A 17,276-nucleotide genomic window follows, 5' to 3' on the forward strand; every position below is an offset into this window, starting at 1 on the left:
TATCTATCTATCTATCTATCTATCTATCTATCTATCTTATATGTAAAATGAGAGAGTTGGACTAGGTGACCTCTTTCAAATCCACAGCTGTGATCCTATGGACTCAGGCTCATTATGTCTCTTTTCAAAGCAGTTCTATTTAACATCATGTTGCTTTAAATGGTCCAATTCAAATCCATTTCAATAGGCCACCAATATTTTATGTTAAAATGGGATTCCCTTTTGATTGATTTCCTTGAAAAATTCCTTTTGCAATAACAAATAAGTGTATGTCAGTTTTATGTCAGTCAATCAGACAACGAACATTTATTGAGCACGTGTGTGCCAGAGACTATGTAAAGCACCCGGGATACAAAAAAAGGAAAGAAAAATAAAACAAAAAAACAAACCCAAAGTCCCTGCTCTCAAAATACATTTTAATGGGAGAAACTGTGTCCATCTATGATATATACCAATGAAGGTAATCTGAAAAGGGAAATGTAATAGCAGGTAGAGGGGACCAGGAAGGTGGAATTTTAACTAAATCTTGAAGGAAGCCCAAGAAACTAGAGGTGAAAGGTAAGGGAAGCAAAGCATGCCAGGAATGGGGAATAGCCAGTAAAAAGGCATAGAGATAGGAAATAGAGCATCATACCTAAGAAACCGCAAGTAAGCCAGTGTATCTGAATCTTAGAGTATAAAGAGTGGAGTAAGGTGTAAAAACTGGAAAGATGGAGAGCAGTCAAGTTATGAAGAACTTTGAATTCTAAAAGGAGAATCCTATATTTTATTATGCAGGCAATAGTGAGCCACTGGATCCCATTAAGCTGTGGAGTGATACAGCCACACCTATGCTTTAGAAAAATGACATTGGCAACTGAGTGGAGGATGGATTGAAATGGGGAGAAGCATGAGGCAGAGAGATCAGTTAGAAAGTTATTGTAATAGTCCAGACAGGAGATGTTGAGGGCCTGAACTAAGGTTGTGGCTATATAAATGGAGAAAAAGAGACAAATATGAAACTTGCTATAAAAGTAGAAATTACAAGATTTAGCAATGGATTAGATATGTAGGTGGATATGTGAATGAGAGTGGATGACATTGAGGTTACAGGTCTGGGTGACTGGGAGGACAGAGGGTGCTCTTAAGAGTAATAGGGAATTTCAGAAGAGGGGAGGATTTGGGGAAAAAGAGAAGGAGTTCTGCTTTGGACGTGGGCCATCTAGTTTGAGGTGTTCAAAAGACAGTTGGATATGTGGCTTAGGAGAGATAATAGAGTTAGATTTTTAGAATCGTCTGCCTAAAGATAACAACTGAACCTAAGGGAGCTGACGAGATCCCCACTTGATATAATTTAAAGTGAAAAGAGAAGGGAGCCAAGGACAGAGCTTGAGGGACACGTATGGTTAGAGGGCATGACATGAATAAAGAACCAGTAAAGGAGCATAAGGAGTGATCAGAACAATTGAAGGAGAACCAGGAAAGTGCAGTGTCATGAATTTCTAGAGTATGGAGAAAAAGGGGGTGATCAACAGTGTCAAATACTACAAAAAAGTCAGAGTATTGCAATTGAGAAAAGACCATTGTAGGAAGGTCATAGGATACCTTCATGATTTCCAAAATTACAGTTTTTTAAATTAACTGTATTTCTCTTAAGGTTCCAAAGCATGAATAAATAGAAGTAATACCACACCTGCTGGTGAGGCAGTTTATAAGACATATAAAACTAGCTTGCTATTAGAATTGAAATTAGGGTGAAAATATGACTAACCCCATACTTTTTAATCTCTCTATCCAACTAGGTCATTTATAGATCTCAAATATTCAGTGAAAGTAACTTGGGGAGTCCCACTCCAGTTCTAAATCCAACATTCTAAGGTCCTATAATTACTGAGACCTACAGTAACATCACAAGTAAGTTAAATATACTATCTACCAGAAATAGAGCAGGTGGACCCATCATTTCACATATAACTCTCTGCATAACTTCTTTGGCTAATGATGGGTATATTTAGACAGGTGGAATAATCTAATGTATGAGGTACATGGTACAATAACAATCACAAAACTGTTGGGTTGAGGATTTTTAGCAAAATATTTGAAACAGAAAGAAGTTGTGTGAATTCCATCTCTAGAATGAAACAAAGCCTGGATTTGGAATCAAGACCCTGAGTTCAAAAGCTTACACCACTGCTTAATGCATTGTGTTCTTGTTAAGTCACTTCAGTTCTGGGCTTCAGTTTCTTCATCAATAAATTGAGATTAGACTTGATGGCTTTTAAGATTTCTCCCAAATTTGAATTCTAAGATCCCAGAAAACAGATGAAAATATGTTGGATATAATTTTCTCTGTGTCTCTTTCCGTCTTTGTCTCTGTCTCTACCTCTGTCTCTGACTCTGTTTTTCCTGTCTCTATCCCTATCCCTGTCTCTGTCTCTGTGTTGCTGTCTATGTTTATATCTGTCTTTGTCTCTGTCTCCTCCTTTCCAGTTCCCATTCCTCCCTTTCTTGAAGCTTGACCAATAAATAAATAAATGATTTAGTTTATTTAAATAATTAATTTGCATTTCTATAACAATCCATACACCGTTTTCAACATAGTTTAAAAAAATCCATTACAGTACCCAATCTAGATCTGTATTGAACCAGTCTAAATAAACAAATGAATAAATCAATAAATTGATAAATAAATGGAGTTTTTCAAAATAAAGTTGTCACACTTCACTGTTTTCTCCTTCCAGCTCCTGCCTATTTACAAGAAAAGGTATAATCTCTAATCAGTCAGCTTTAGCAAAGAGTCTATAAGCCTCATCAAACTATCCTTGTGGTGGGTCCACTAACACAATACTACTCCTAGAGAACTACTGAAGTCAGTGCACACAATTCTGTAGGCTCCGCTAATAGGACCCTGGTCTATAAAAACATGGAGGAGACAAGCCTATCTTGAGCAAGGCTCACAAAGGAAGGAAAAGCAGTTACTCTCACCTATGGGGTGGAGCCAATAGAATCTTACAATCTTGAAAGATGACTACACTGTAAGCACAGTTCAAACTCACTATTAGTAAACTGTATAACCCCAGTAATCAGAGACAGATTAATCCATCAATCAATATGCCTCCATCCCTGCAGCTCCTCCTTGGCCCAGATCAGCATTTAATGAGGTATCCAGGTCACTCTAAGTTCCCTTCACTCCAGGTTCCTCACCTCACTTTCTGGACTTTTCTACCTCCTCCCCAGCGACCTTGATCTTACATAGATTGACATCTCTCCACCCTCTCACCTCCACTTGACTTTTATGTATTGACTTCTCATTAGGTGATAAGCTCCTTGAAGATGGGGACTATCTTATTTTGTTTGTATTTGTATTCCCAGTGCTTAGCACAGTGTTTGCTATATACTAAGTACTTAATAAAATAAAGGCCTTTTCAATCTATGCTCCATGTATCAGGCAATGTGCTAGTCAGAGATATGTAAGACCAAGAACCAGTAATAAGATAATACCCCATTTACTAATTCTTACAGTGCCTGCCAGAACATGGTAGATATTGCTGCACTGGCCTCTGTTACCTTACCAACAGTTCTGCCTCAATGGCATTTAATTCTAACAACTATAGTCACCTGGTTAGTCTACCACACCCAAAAGGCCAGGAGATCAACAAAGTTACAAGGACAGATGCAAACCAATGGAGCCAGATGTCTGGCCTGCTCAGTGTCAGCACAAATGAGGTTTATGATACTACACAGAACAGCTCCTGTATATCTATTTTATCCTCTAAACAATGGATGTTTGAGAGTGGTAGGGTTAAACCAATTATCTACTGTGTTGCAGGACCAGGTCAGAATTTAGGAAACTAGAGTTAGAGTCTTAATATCTATGTGAATTTGAGCAAATCACTTAACCTCCTTGGGCCTCAGTTTCCTCATCTGTAAAAAATAAATTTAAACCAGATGATCCATGCGGTCCTGCTATGATCCTATATAATTTGATTCTTGACTCTTGAGAATTTGTGGAAAAGCATATCATGCTCTTAGCTTATGAAGTGCCAACCCGAAGTCAAAAAGACTCATCTTCCTGAGTTCAAATCTGGTCTCAGACACTAACTAGCTGTGCGACCCCACTTAACCCTGTTTGCCTCAGTTTTCTCAACTGTAAAATGAGCTAGAGAAGACATTGGCAAACCACTCCAGTATCTTTGCTAAGAAAACCCCAAATGGAGTCACAAAGAGTTGGATATGACCAAAAACAACTAAACAACAAATGCCAAGTATTTGGCTTGAGATTGTGCCACTCCAAATGCCCCTTCCATTAAACATACGATTCCTACACAAGTTATTCATTTTGGAATTATGGCAGAAGAGGTTTTAGAATTAAGCTTTAAATGGATGTAGAATACTTTAGACTATGGGATAACACATTAATACTTTAAAAAATGCCCATGTCCATTGTCTACATTTTCTCCTCTCACTTTTCAAACCATTACAGTCAAGGTTCCTACATCATCACTCAACTAAAATTCTTTTCTCCAAAGTTGCCAATGATCTCTTAATCACTAAATCTTCTTCTCCCAAAGCAGAAAACAGCTTTTCTAGACTATGTAGTCTGTGAGAATTGTCTGGAACATGGATAAGTCAAGTGGCTTGCCCAGTTTCACACGACTGGTGTGTGTCAGAGGTAGGACTTACTTGAGTCCTTATCTTCCTGGCTCTATCCCCTATACCACAATGAGAACAGTTGTTGAATTGTTGATATCCTGTTGATAAACTACCATGTATGTATACATACATACACATTATTGGCTCTAGTTTTAGGAACCAATGCCAACAGGAGAAAGACTTTGGCAAAATTCTCACACCAAGTCAGTAACTAGGTGTGCTGTGCACTAGCTAACACGAGTCAGCACTTACTAATATGCTGCTGTTGCCAGCTGCTGCTTCTCATTGAGGAATGCTGATGCCCTCTGCTATCAGCTGACTCTGTGATTGGTTAAAATGACTATATGAAGATGTCTATTGCACAATCTAGTTCAGAGGGTGGAGCTGTGATTAAGGCATTTCAAGTGCTCCAGATAAAAAAGATCAGCAATGTTCTCATTTAAAACTAATTTGATTTGCATGTTAAATAAACAAAATTAGCATGGCCCAGAATCTTAATATGCTACATTTCTAAAAGGTCACTTAACATAGCATAGAAAGTGGATAGCTCAACAGGCAAATATTGAAGATTGAACAGCTTCTCAACCTTGGATTTTTCCTTCTCAATATTTCGTAATATAATGGGATCATAGATTTGGAGCTAGAAGGGATCTTATACTAAGTTTCTTAATCTAACCCACTTACTTTAAGAATAAGAAACTAAAGGTCTTACAGGTTAAGTGACTTGCCCAAAAGCATACAGATAGTATGTGGAAGAGCTCAGATTTGAACCTATAGTCTCTTATCCCAAGCCCAGCATGCTTTCTATGGTTTCATACTGCTTCCCTGCAAATTGACCAGTGTTCAAGTATAAAACTGGATGAGATACTGAATTAGGCCTAGTTTTCCTGCTTCACAAATATTAAAGAGCTAAATACATATTAGAAGTTGACTGGATACTTTTCAAATTGAATCGAACTAACAATCAACTAAATTAAATACTTTCTAACCTAACAGGTACATTAAAGACTTGTAAAATGCTTCATGAGATATGAGAGAATAGAGTTCACTACCATACAGGGGAGTGTTTCATGAAAAATTTCCTGTAGGAAAGAATATTTGAATTGAACTTTAAATATGAGTTGGTATTCAATATGTGGAGAGTACCACATTGTAAGCAAAGAGATATAGTGTGAGCAAAAGCATGAGGTAGGAAAAAGCGGGATCTTCATTTTTAACATAATTTATTTCTTCTACTCTATAGATAACATATAATCCAAGGTAGTAATCAGATCCTAAGTGCACCTTGTGTTACTAAATTTGTTGAATAAATACAATAGGAGTGGAGTGGCCTTAAGCCCAGTAGTTAAGTAAGATGAAGAATGATATTCTGTTATAGAGATAAGCAAATTTCATGTAATGTAAAATGCAAGTGCCACTTGAAGTTCATAGTGAACTTCACTATCTGACAATGCCTGGTTAAATCAGTTAGCTAGAGCTCAATATTAATGATGGCCAAGATTCCAGGCTTGATTCTACTATATGGACATAAACAGACTTTCGCTCTGTTCAACCAACTAATCAATCAATCAACAAACATTTATTAAGCACCTACTATATCCCAGTCATTGTGCTAGGTGCTGATTATACAAAGGCAGAAACCAAAATTCTTCCTTCTCTCAAGGAATTTGCATTCTACTGGGGAGAAAAATATGATTGAGTGCCAAATTGAGTGCCAGCATACTAGTAAGTGCTGACTTGTGTTAGCTAGTGCACAGCACACCTAGTTACTGAGTTGGTGTGAGAATTTTGCCAAAGCCTTTCTCCTGTTGGCATTGGTTTTTAAAACTAGAGCCAATAATGTGTATATATGTATACATACATGGTAGTTTATCAACAGGATATCAACAATTCAACAACTGTTCTCATTTTGGCATAGGGGATAGATATGTTATAGAAGCCACTAGGACTTCATCCCTTTCTCATCAAAAGGAATACTAATATTCTCTTTTTTTATACAACACTCTAGATTGAAGTTGTAAATTTAACTAGTCTCCTGACAAAGACAGGGTCATAAGAGGGAACTGGGCAAGATGAACTTGCACAAATCTCTCATTGCTAATAGAAAAATAATTTAAAATTCATACTCTATAAATGGTTTGTAAACAGTCATATTTGTAAGTGAAGATGCTCAAAAAAGAGGTAGAATACAATGAATAGTTTCTATCCAATTTTGATTCCACTTTTGAGCTATATCTTATAAGATTTTATGACTTTCAGCTAAAATAAACCTGGATATTATACTAACAAAATTTGTAGCAGTCATATATACAAAATGGTGCTCTCACTTTCCTTACATTTTACAAGATAACTGATAAGCATGATTCGCAAGTTGGCTTCAATACTAGAAGGAAACATTAGGAAGATAATGCCCCATCAAGTAATCTTAAGTGAATTGACTTAAAGAAAAAAAAAGGAAAGCCTTGCTGATCTTGAATAATTAGTGACTTATCGATGTCCCTTCTAAGGTATAGAATGAAAGGCACGAGAAAAGGCTTGGAAACAGAGTTGTTACTTGCTCATGAAGAGGCAGAATATGAGTAATATAAAGAAATTAAACCTATCGTTTTGCCCAAGCAAACTATTCATTAATTTAAATTTATTTGAAATTGTGGCACTAGTGATATTACTGAGAATGTCAAATGATGTGGTTCTTAAGCTTTTCAATCCTAGAGTACCCTAAGCATGAGTGTATTGGAGACAGTTCAAACCACAGGGCCTATTCATATTGTTAAGTTTAAAGTGTGAAAATTTATACCTTGAAAATCAGCAAATATTATCAATCAGGGCTTGATTTATTGTTTTGTTGCTTGTCTAGACTTAAGAAAGTGATGGAGAAAATTTTAATAATGCAGAGTAAACTTAAATATTTGTCTAACTAACTTTTTTCCCCAGAAAGTGGGTTACTAAATATTCATTAGTACATCTCTGGCCTCAAGTTTCATGTTTCTCCTCCAAGAAAGAAGAGGGAGAAAAAGTGGAAGAGGAGAAAAACGAATGAAAGGGGAGCAGGGTAGAGAGATAAGAAAAAGAAGTCAAATAATAAGAAAACAAAACAAAAATGAAAAATATTGAAACAAAATATGATAAAAAAGAAAATATAGAAAATAAAGGAGTAAGACAAAACGATATTAATAGAGGCAAGACAAAGAACAAAAAAACATGAAAGAAATCAAAGACAGGGATAATAATTAAGAAAGCAAAAACAAAGAAATCTAGAACACAGTGAAAGGGGAAAAGGAGAAAGAGGAGCTAGAGGAAAGGGGATATGTAGGAGGGGGAGAATTCATACATATAGACGTACATACACATATTGTTTAAGTAGTTAGTATGTATCAGGCACTGTGCTAAGCACAAATACAAACAAACAAGACAGTCCCTACCTTTAAGAATCTTACATTTTATTGAGGAAAGATAATAGAAATAGGAAAGCAGAGTATGGGGCAAGGGAAAAGAGTAGGGGAAAGTAAGGCATAAGAAATAAGAAGTAAGACATATTTTAAAGAGGAGGGGGAAAGGTCCAGAAAGTGAGTCCAACCTTGAGTGAGTCGAGGCATTGCTGACATCATTCCTTAAATGATGGTACCAGGAAAAGAGTCAACAGTGAGGAGAGTAGGATCTCACAGAAAGACAGTAACATCTTTCCTTTGTCTTGTCAAATTTAAAAATAGCCATAATAAAGTTAGCCTGGGGCTGAAGATGAAGAGAAGGGAGGGGTGGTCAAAGGAGCAAAGTGATTATAAGGGGATGAGTGGATAACAGGAAGGAGAAGGGAGAAAATAGGAAAATAATGGGGATAGCATGCTCTGACCTAGAGGAAAAATAATTACTGGTAAAGCTGCAGAGAAGAAGCTGTATTAATGTGCCAAACCCTATGTACTAATTAAAATTAGTACTGGACCCCAGGGCCAGAGGCTTTGTACCTTTTCTCTTTTCACTAAGGTGCCCCTTTGCTCTGGGTTGTAAACTCCTCCCATTAGTTTGTAGGATTCTTGAAGGCAATTTGCAATCTAATGAGTTCTAGTTTACAAAGAGCTTTTGCCTATTTGATTTATATAGTGCCTGGCTCTATTGCTTAATAAATATTGATGAATTGATTGGATCCTATATTCAAGAAAGAACCAACTCAGCAGACAGAGGCCCCCAGATCATATTCAGGCTGTTTTAGTCAAGGCTTGTACTTTAGCTGGCATATGGTCACGTTTTGATATTTCTGCTGGAGAGGGGGAGAAAAGCATCCCCCTCATCTCAACCCTTACTGGATGCATTATGTGTCACATGTTAAGTCCAAGAAAGAAGCAAGGCAAAGGCGGAATCACTCCCTTTTTTTTTTTTTTTTTTTTTTTTTTTGGTGAGACAGTTGAGGTTAAGTGACTTGCCCAGGGTCACACAGCTAAGAAGTGTCAAGTTTCTGAGGCTGGATTTGAACTCAGGTCCTCCTCACTCCAGGGCCATTGAGCTATCCACTGTACCATCTAGCTGCCCCATCACTCCCTTTTTTCAAAGATTCTTTGAGGTATCAGCCCTTTTTGCTCAGGAGTCAACCAGGCAATCTTGCTTTGTCATTTCCAAAGCACCCAATCACACACTGCCAACAGAAAGCACCTATCAGCCCTAAAGTATTCAAGCACTGACATAACACATGGTACCCTAGAATCAGGCAGCCCATGACTTGCATGCAGTGCCTCAAACTCTAGTCTCTACAACTTCCTCAAGGTCTAAAGACCTAACCTGATTATGGGTTATATTGTGTGGAAAAGTATACAGAACCTAAAAACACTTGTTCTCTTAGGACTGTACACTGTAATATTGCACTGGACGTCCTAACATATGTCCCTTGTGTGTGTTCATCTTATGCATTTTACACTAATCTCCCACCTACATTGACTGGATAAAGAATAATTCTTTAATCTAGTTGTAGTGAACATGGAGCAGATGAGAACAGTCAAAGTAGTTGCTTTATAAGTTGTAGGGCAAACAAGTGACTGATGAATTTTTCAGCAACTGCTTCTTGTATACGTAGTCTTACAATGATGATGTAATTGAAATGTTTTACTGTTTTTAGATGCTTGTCCCTACTAACTTATTCTGCGTTATCTCATCTACTGATACATAGAGGCTGCAGAGTTATTTTGCCCCATTTTATGAAACAAAATCTATATTCCATATAAAATCTGCATGAACAATTGTAGGCATTTCTAAAGGTTTTTTAATGTTGTCTTCATTTGATATATGTCAGGTGATACAATAGCTGAGTATTTCATTAATATTGAGAGACATCCACAGAGCACATGGTAACCGTTTTCCCCCTGGCTATCCCTCATACCTGGAATGCTTTCCCCCCACATCTCTAAGTCATAGTTCCTTCAAGTTCCAACTAAAATCAAATCTTCTACATGAAGCCTTTGCTTTCCCTGTATCAATTATTTCCAATTTATCCTGTATATAGCTTATTTGAATATATTTGTTTACATATTTTCTCCCCCATTAGACTGAACTCCTCCAGAACAGTGACTGTCTTTTGCCTTTTTTTGTATCCCCATTGTTTAGCACAGTGCCTGACACATAGTAGGTGCTTAACAAATGTTTACTGACTAGCTGACTCAGGCAGCACTATTGACAAACTTGCCAGAGAAGCCTGTAACAAATAGCTGGGTCATATAGATTACTTTATGGACATGGAAGAGTTTATTACGGTAATTCAATAGTAGGTAATTACCACCAGAAATGAAAGAAGGGTTAATTTTAAGCAGCGGAGACTTAATGATCAGTACAAATTGTGCAAAGAAACTGTAGAAAATGTGCAAAATATCATTCAGTGAAAGTTGCAAAAAAAAAAAAATTAGTCCAACCAAATGCTTGACAAACTATGATCTGGTAGCTAGGAAAAAAAAAAAAATATGTATATATATATATATATATACACACACACACACATATATCAGAAGCTCATTATCTTTCATGGATTGTTGTCAAATCTTTCAAACACCAATAACTTTGAAAACTCAACTGATAAACTAAGTTGGAACTAGAGAATTATCACAAACTGAACTGTTGCCCACAATCATCCAGACATAACATTGATCCATAAAAACTTATAAACAATGTTTTAAAGAGATGTCACTGTGAGGGATTGTCTGATGTTGGCTACTGCCAAGTGAGGATTGTGGCAAGATGGGGTAGGAACTGGGTATTAGGAAATAACTGGAGCTCACACTCCTGAGGCAGTGGGCAGTGCTATGTGGAGATGTGATAAGCTGGGGAAGGAACAGAATACAAGGAAGTAGCTGGAGCACATGCTCCTGAGGCAGGGGGCTGTGCCACGTGGGAGTGGGATGGCAGAGGACGAGTTCCCTTTGCTTAGTCCCCTCCCTAAGTGCAACATCAACCCCAGACACCTCCTTCCTGTGTCCTTCCTGACTTCCTGGGTCACGGACTCTCCCTTTGTCTATGCACTAATCCCAGACACCTCCTTCCTGTATCCGGTCCTAGCCTCCTGCGTCACTTCCTCTCCCTTAGTGCGCTAAACTCAGACATCCCCTTCCAGTATCTGACCCTACAATCAATGACTAGTAGGCAGGCTGAGGAGGAGGGGCTAAGTAGGTACTTAAGGAACAGTAGGGATCGGAGCTCGCTCTCTCTTTGCTCCTGCTCTCTTGCTATGGCCTTCCTGCTTGGCCTTGCTGTGATGGTCTCTGAATAAAGCTTGGGTGTTGGCACCTTCTGGTCGGCTCGTCTCTGTGTGTTTATCCGGGCAGGCTCTGAAGACTGGTAAGTAGTTTGACTCTGGCAGCCTGCTCCTTATAGGAGGAGAGTGCAGGGCATGGCCGGCACATGTCACTATGCCAAATACTCAGAGTCTCCAAGCTATATGGAATGAAAAGCTTTCAAAATACAGAAAAATCAGAATCATGTGGAAACCAGATGAGGCACATATCCTTGTCAATGTCTATTGGCTCAGCATCAGAAATGGATTTGATTTTATCAATTGAAAATACATTAATGAAGTAAGTAATGAATAATTACCATCTGCTTTGCTATTGAACCCTAAGGTCCAATGGACCTTTTCATTTGATTTGTAGCTGAAATCTCCTCTGTGTGTTGGTTTAATCTATTAGAATGTAAGCTGCTCAGGAAGTAGCTTACTTTTCTATTTTTTCCCAGGCATTTTCTACATATTAAGTGCTTAATAAATACTTTTCATTCATTCAATCATCCATTTATCCTTTATGCTGCCAAATTTGTATCAAAGATTCTTTCAGTGCACTCAGAAGATGAACTCATTTCTTAATGTTAATCAGCTGCAAAAATTACTTTTTAATCCACCTATGCAATGATTCTCAGAACATTAAATATAAAAGAATAGCAGCAGGATAGTGACTTGTCCCAGGACCACTTCTATCCTTCAAAAACAACAACAAAAAAAGAACTATTGATAGTAATAATAAGTAGTAGAAGTAGAAATAGGAGTAGGAGTAGTGGTGGTGGTAGTGGTGGTGGTGGTGGTGGTGGTGGTGGTGGTGGTGGTCATAGTAGTGTTAGTAGAAGGTATTTATGTATTATTTGTAGGTTTACAGAATATTTTGTAGTTATTCTGTGATTTGATCCTCACAATAGCACTGTAGGAAAGGGAATACCCTCATTTTACAAATAAAGAAAATTAAACCCCAGAGAGGTTGCTCAAAACATATGACAGCTATATGCAGAGCTTGAGCCCTACATCTTCTGATTCTAAATTCACTGCTCTTTTCGCTACTACACAACTTCTTTATCATGCAATCAACCCCCTGATTTTCCACAGCACAAATTAAGATTATTGGGTCAGAGTTATGAATTCCATGCCCACAAAGGCTTCTATTTCCACTTAGCCATGTCCAGAGAAAAATGGCAAGCCACAAATTATACACCAGCTCTAGTCTGTCATATTACAGTTTGAACTAATTAGTCTCTGAAATCTCTTAGGGCTCTGAAATCCTATTATTCTTTGACTAAGATTGTTTGTTGGTTTTAATGCTCTTTCCCAACTCCTACTGCAAAGAGTCAGTGAAGATGTATTGCTATCAACAAAAAGGCTTAATTAAGGAAGATGGTAAACTATACTCATGCATATTTTAAAGCAAGATTTGCCAACAAAAATCTAGATGATCTGCTTGAAGACAAGAATTGACTATGTATTATGACTGGACACCTTAAAAGAATAATAGAAACAGAGGTCCAGAAGGAAAGCAAACCTCTGTAAAAATGGGGAAGAAATAGAAAGGATTTGAAAATGTTTTTAAGATCAAGAAAAAGTAGAACACTCAATCATCCAAACATTAACTCAATAATTGATCATCCAAATATAATTTAATTTATAAAACAACATGACTGTTGGACAAATAATGTCCTTGTGTTCAATTGTTTAATAGATCTCAAGTTATCTAAACAGCCAACTCCACCTCTTTAAAACCTTTCATAATAAGGTCTTTTCTTATCAAGATCTATTGACTAAACTGTATAAATGAGGAAGTATCCTAATAATCTTAATTTGTATTGTGGAAAATCAGAGAGTTGGCCTAGATGAGTCTGTGATTCTATGATTTACCCTTTAATTGTTATATTCATTCTGTCTTTGATCTTTGTCATGTTTAACTCTCGACTCTTCCAGTTGATAAATACAATTGATATTATTGTGCTTACACTACTTGGAATCATTTATGAATATATTTTTAAAGCCTTTGAATAGTCTCCCTGAGTAGTAAGTTAGAAAGTAGTGAATTGTCCCTTTCTAGTCATTAGGGTGTCATTTAATCTGTCACTTTTCTAATGAGAGTTACGATGAAGTTATTTAGTGTAGTATATTACTACTCCAGGCCCTCAGTGGCCTGAAAGAGTACCTTCCATATCTATCAAATATTGGAAAAAGAGTAGGGAGTAGTGATTAATGATAGTCATGTTGAGTTTTAAAAGACCACATAATTATATGGAAATGAATGACATCTCATTTATTTACCTTTGAACAAGATTCCTCTGTGAAAGAATTTTTACTAGATAGTTCAGCCTACGCTGCACCCCAAGCCCCACCATGTCTGATTCCTCAATAGAGCTCATTTGCTTTGACCAGTCTTCCAAGACCCAGATAATAACAAAACACGATTGTCAGTGCAATATGGCAAACATTACTAAGGATCTACTGTGTGCAGAGCACTCTGGTAAGCTCTGGGGTAGATAGGGTATTCAGATAGTACACTACCATTGCCTTCAAGGACCTTAAAGTTGGCTAAAGTTATAATTACACAGATATCTACAAAAATACACAATTTACATGACAAGTGCATTAGAGACAGAAAACAATGTGATATATGAGGTTTTATGGCAAAAAATATTAATGACTGGATGGCAGAGAAGGCTTTTTAGAGATGATAGTATTTGGTATAGTTTTTGCATAGGACTTCAGAAATAGAAAAAGAAATAGGCCATTCTTGGCAAAAGGGATGATGATATAACCAAAGACAAAGAAACATAAAAGCATTGTACTTTTGGAGAAGGGTAGGGCAGGGAATAGTGAGCATATTGTGACAGGAATGAAAAATGTGTGCAGGAAAGTAATATGAGATCCAGCTGGTAGGAAAGGTCTAGATTCTTAAGGGCCTTGAATAACAGGCATGTTTTAAGTTGCACTCGATAATAATAATAGCTGATATGTATATAGCATTTTAAGATTTGCAGCATAGTTTATATAGATTATCTCACTTGAACCTAATGACAACTCTGTGAGGTATTAATATAAGTATTACTATCTCCATTTTAGAGATGAGAAAACTAAAGTTCAGAGAGTTTTGCCTATAGTTACACTGTTATTAAGTGGCAGAGGTAGAATTTGAATTAGCATCTGACTAAGTGCTCATCTAGCATTCTCTTACCCACTACCCCATGTCTACTTGCTTCAATATCTTTGAGATTATGACTACATGAGGGCAATAGCAGTGTGAATAGAGATACTCTGAGAATATTGACACTAAAAATTGACAAACATTCAAGGGAGAGATTGTTTGAATCTCTAGGCTCTATGTACAATAAGACCTTCAGAGATAAAGAAAGAGAACATGAGCAGACAGAAAGTATATTAGAAGAGACATTAATTAGAAATAAGATTCCTTTTGGCTTCTTTAGGAAAATAATAAGCAGGAAGCTCCCCCTGCCCCTCCAAAGATGACTGTGATTCTTTGAACTGAATTGGTGGTTGCCACAATGTTCCCTTTGTATTTTATTTGTATTTCTATTTAATTTCTGTCTGCTTTGTTTGAAGCTAATTATATTTTCTCTAGAACATTTTTATTAAGTAAGAAATATATTTTCTAACATTTAAAATTTATCCTAATAAGCTATCTTAATTATAAAATAAGCAAATGAAAGTAGACTCAGACAAAGAATATAGTTTTCTCTCTTCTATCTAAGTGCCCACTTAGTAACTTCTTGAGAAGAAGTTACTTATTTATGCTTGGATGTTCATTCTTTTAGTTTTCTAAGACATTTGGAGAGCTGAAAGTATTTTGCTTTTTTTCTTCCTGACTAAATTTGAACTCTATGGCAAATGTCATAGCCCTGGTGTCCTTAAGAGCTAATGTGCCTCCATAACTATGTAACTTAGTGCCAAAAGAAAATCAGTCTCATGTAATATTGACAACTGTCATAGTATATACAACTGAAAGAAGCCTTAGATTCTGACCCTCTCATTTTAGAAAATGAAGCTCATAGAGGTGAAGCAACTTTCCCAAGGTCACATTAATAGTAAGGAACCAAGATTAGAACATGTTTCTTAGTTTGTAAAGTAATAGTAATCAGTCAATCAATAAGCAGTTATTAAATGCCTAATAATTGCCAAGCACAGTGCTAATTGCTAAAGAAATAAATACAAAGAATGAAACAATTCCTACTCTAATGGAGCTTATATTCTAATACTATCTAAGTATATATAGAACAAATATAAAGGGAATCAAGACAATGTAGTTAAATAAAGGTAGTTGGGGAGGAAGGAAATCAGTGAGTAATAACCACAATGAGAAATGTAGTACTGTGTCAACTTTATCAACTAATTTTTTATTTGGGAATTATCTTTACCATGAAAATTTATATTCAGATTCTATATTTTTGCCATTTACCAATTATTTACATTCAAAGAAGGTTTTTAACTTTAAATCCTTTAACTTACAATGAAATATAGTGACTATCCTTTTTTATTTTTTCATACTAACATGAATCATAATGTTCTCTTTTCCAGTGTTTCTCTTTTTCTTAGAAAAAATGTGACTCTTAAAAGTGGAATATAATGAAACTTCCTATACTCAATAAGTAGAATCTATTGAAAGTATAAAACTTCATATTAACAGCAAAGTACCAATAGAGATTAAATTAAAAGACAAGATTAAAAGTAAGTAAAAATAATTCTTTCCTGGATGCTAAGAATATAAAATAGAACTTATTTATATTACATACCTATTTCTATTAGAAATACACAAATATAATTCATCCAATGAGACCAGTCCAAAGTATCTCTTTAAAAAAATTCAACCTAAAATATTGTAACATAAAAAAGAAACCTGTCTCACGAATCAATTTCCAACAAGAAAAGACTTTCTGATCCATCTTTGCTTTTGGCACCTACTACAGCCTTACCATCATTGATAAACTTTAGCAAAGATGACAAAGTACTTACGCGTACATCATGTACCCAGGAGCTGGGCACCTTCTCTTCTGTCACCATCTGATCTGTATCATCTCAGGACACAGTCGAGGCTTTGAAGGCTGGATGAAGATGAACAATGAAGTCACTGGCAATAAAGACAAAAACCAGTCTGACCAGTTTCAGTGACTGCAGCCTTGATATAGGTTGATAAGAGACATGAACATTTTCGCAAGGGAGGAGGAATTTCAATGTGCCAATCAATTCCAAACAAATATGTAAACAATGACAAATACTTGAAAAGGGAACTTTTAAGCATTGCGTGTAGGTAAGTATGTAGTTAACTCCTGGTAATAATTCTTTCTTTTAGGGAACCGAGGTTTGAGGTATGACCTCATCTTTTTCAAGACCACTTGAAATAAAAGCAACACACTTAAAGATTTTTACTTGAGGGGTATTTGTTTGTATTTTGTCCATTGGGACTTTTATAATTAAAAAGGTTTGATATTACCCATAAAAAGTGGCTAAATGTCATACATTAGACATATTCATTAAGCCCTTAAATTATTTGAACTTTGAGTGAACTCAAGCATCCTGATGAAGTGGAAAAAGCACTTGATCTGGGTCAAAACACTTGGTTTCTTGTCTTGTCTCTGTAGCTAAATAGCATTATGACATTGGGCTAGCCACTTCAGGTTGTTGCCTTAAATCTGAATTCAGAACTCCTGAGTAGTTTTCTTGTTCTTTTCCTGAAAATGTGATTTCCAGGTTTTTTTTTTTTTAATTTCTCATGTTCTTCTCAGAGTCCTTTGATCCTTATGTTGTCCCTGTATTTTCTGTCAAGATTAAGGATTGCTTATGTAGAGAACATTGTTAAAGCATTTTTGCCTTTTGTTTCTTTTCTTCCAGATTGCCCTTCACTTTTATATATGTGTTCTAAATC

General features: G+C 36.3%; 1 protein-coding gene and 1 pseudogene across 1 annotated transcript in view; both read right to left on the reverse strand.

Annotated features, from left to right (window-relative positions):
- TMPRSS11F (transmembrane serine protease 11F) overlaps positions 1 to 16,489 on the reverse strand; it is an 82,185-nt gene extending 65,696 nt beyond the window's left edge. Inside the window, exon 1 of the mRNA XM_027836413.1 lies at positions 16,367 to 16,489. Coding sequence (XP_027692214.1) covers positions 16,367 to 16,377 — 11 coding nt within the window. The 5' untranslated portion in view covers positions 16,378 to 16,489. The remainder of the gene's footprint in view (positions 1 to 16,366) is intronic.
- Positions 6,525 to 6,635, reverse strand: LOC114023904 (annotated as a pseudogene).
- Positions 16,490 to 17,276: the final 787 nt, after the last annotated feature.

The sequence above is a fragment of the Vombatus ursinus genome, unplaced genomic scaffold (assembly GCF_900497805.2).
Source record: "Vombatus ursinus unplaced genomic scaffold, bare-nosed wombat genome assembly UNPS02014818.1, whole genome shotgun sequence".
NCBI lineage: Eukaryota > Metazoa > Chordata > Mammalia > Diprotodontia > Vombatidae > Vombatus > Vombatus ursinus.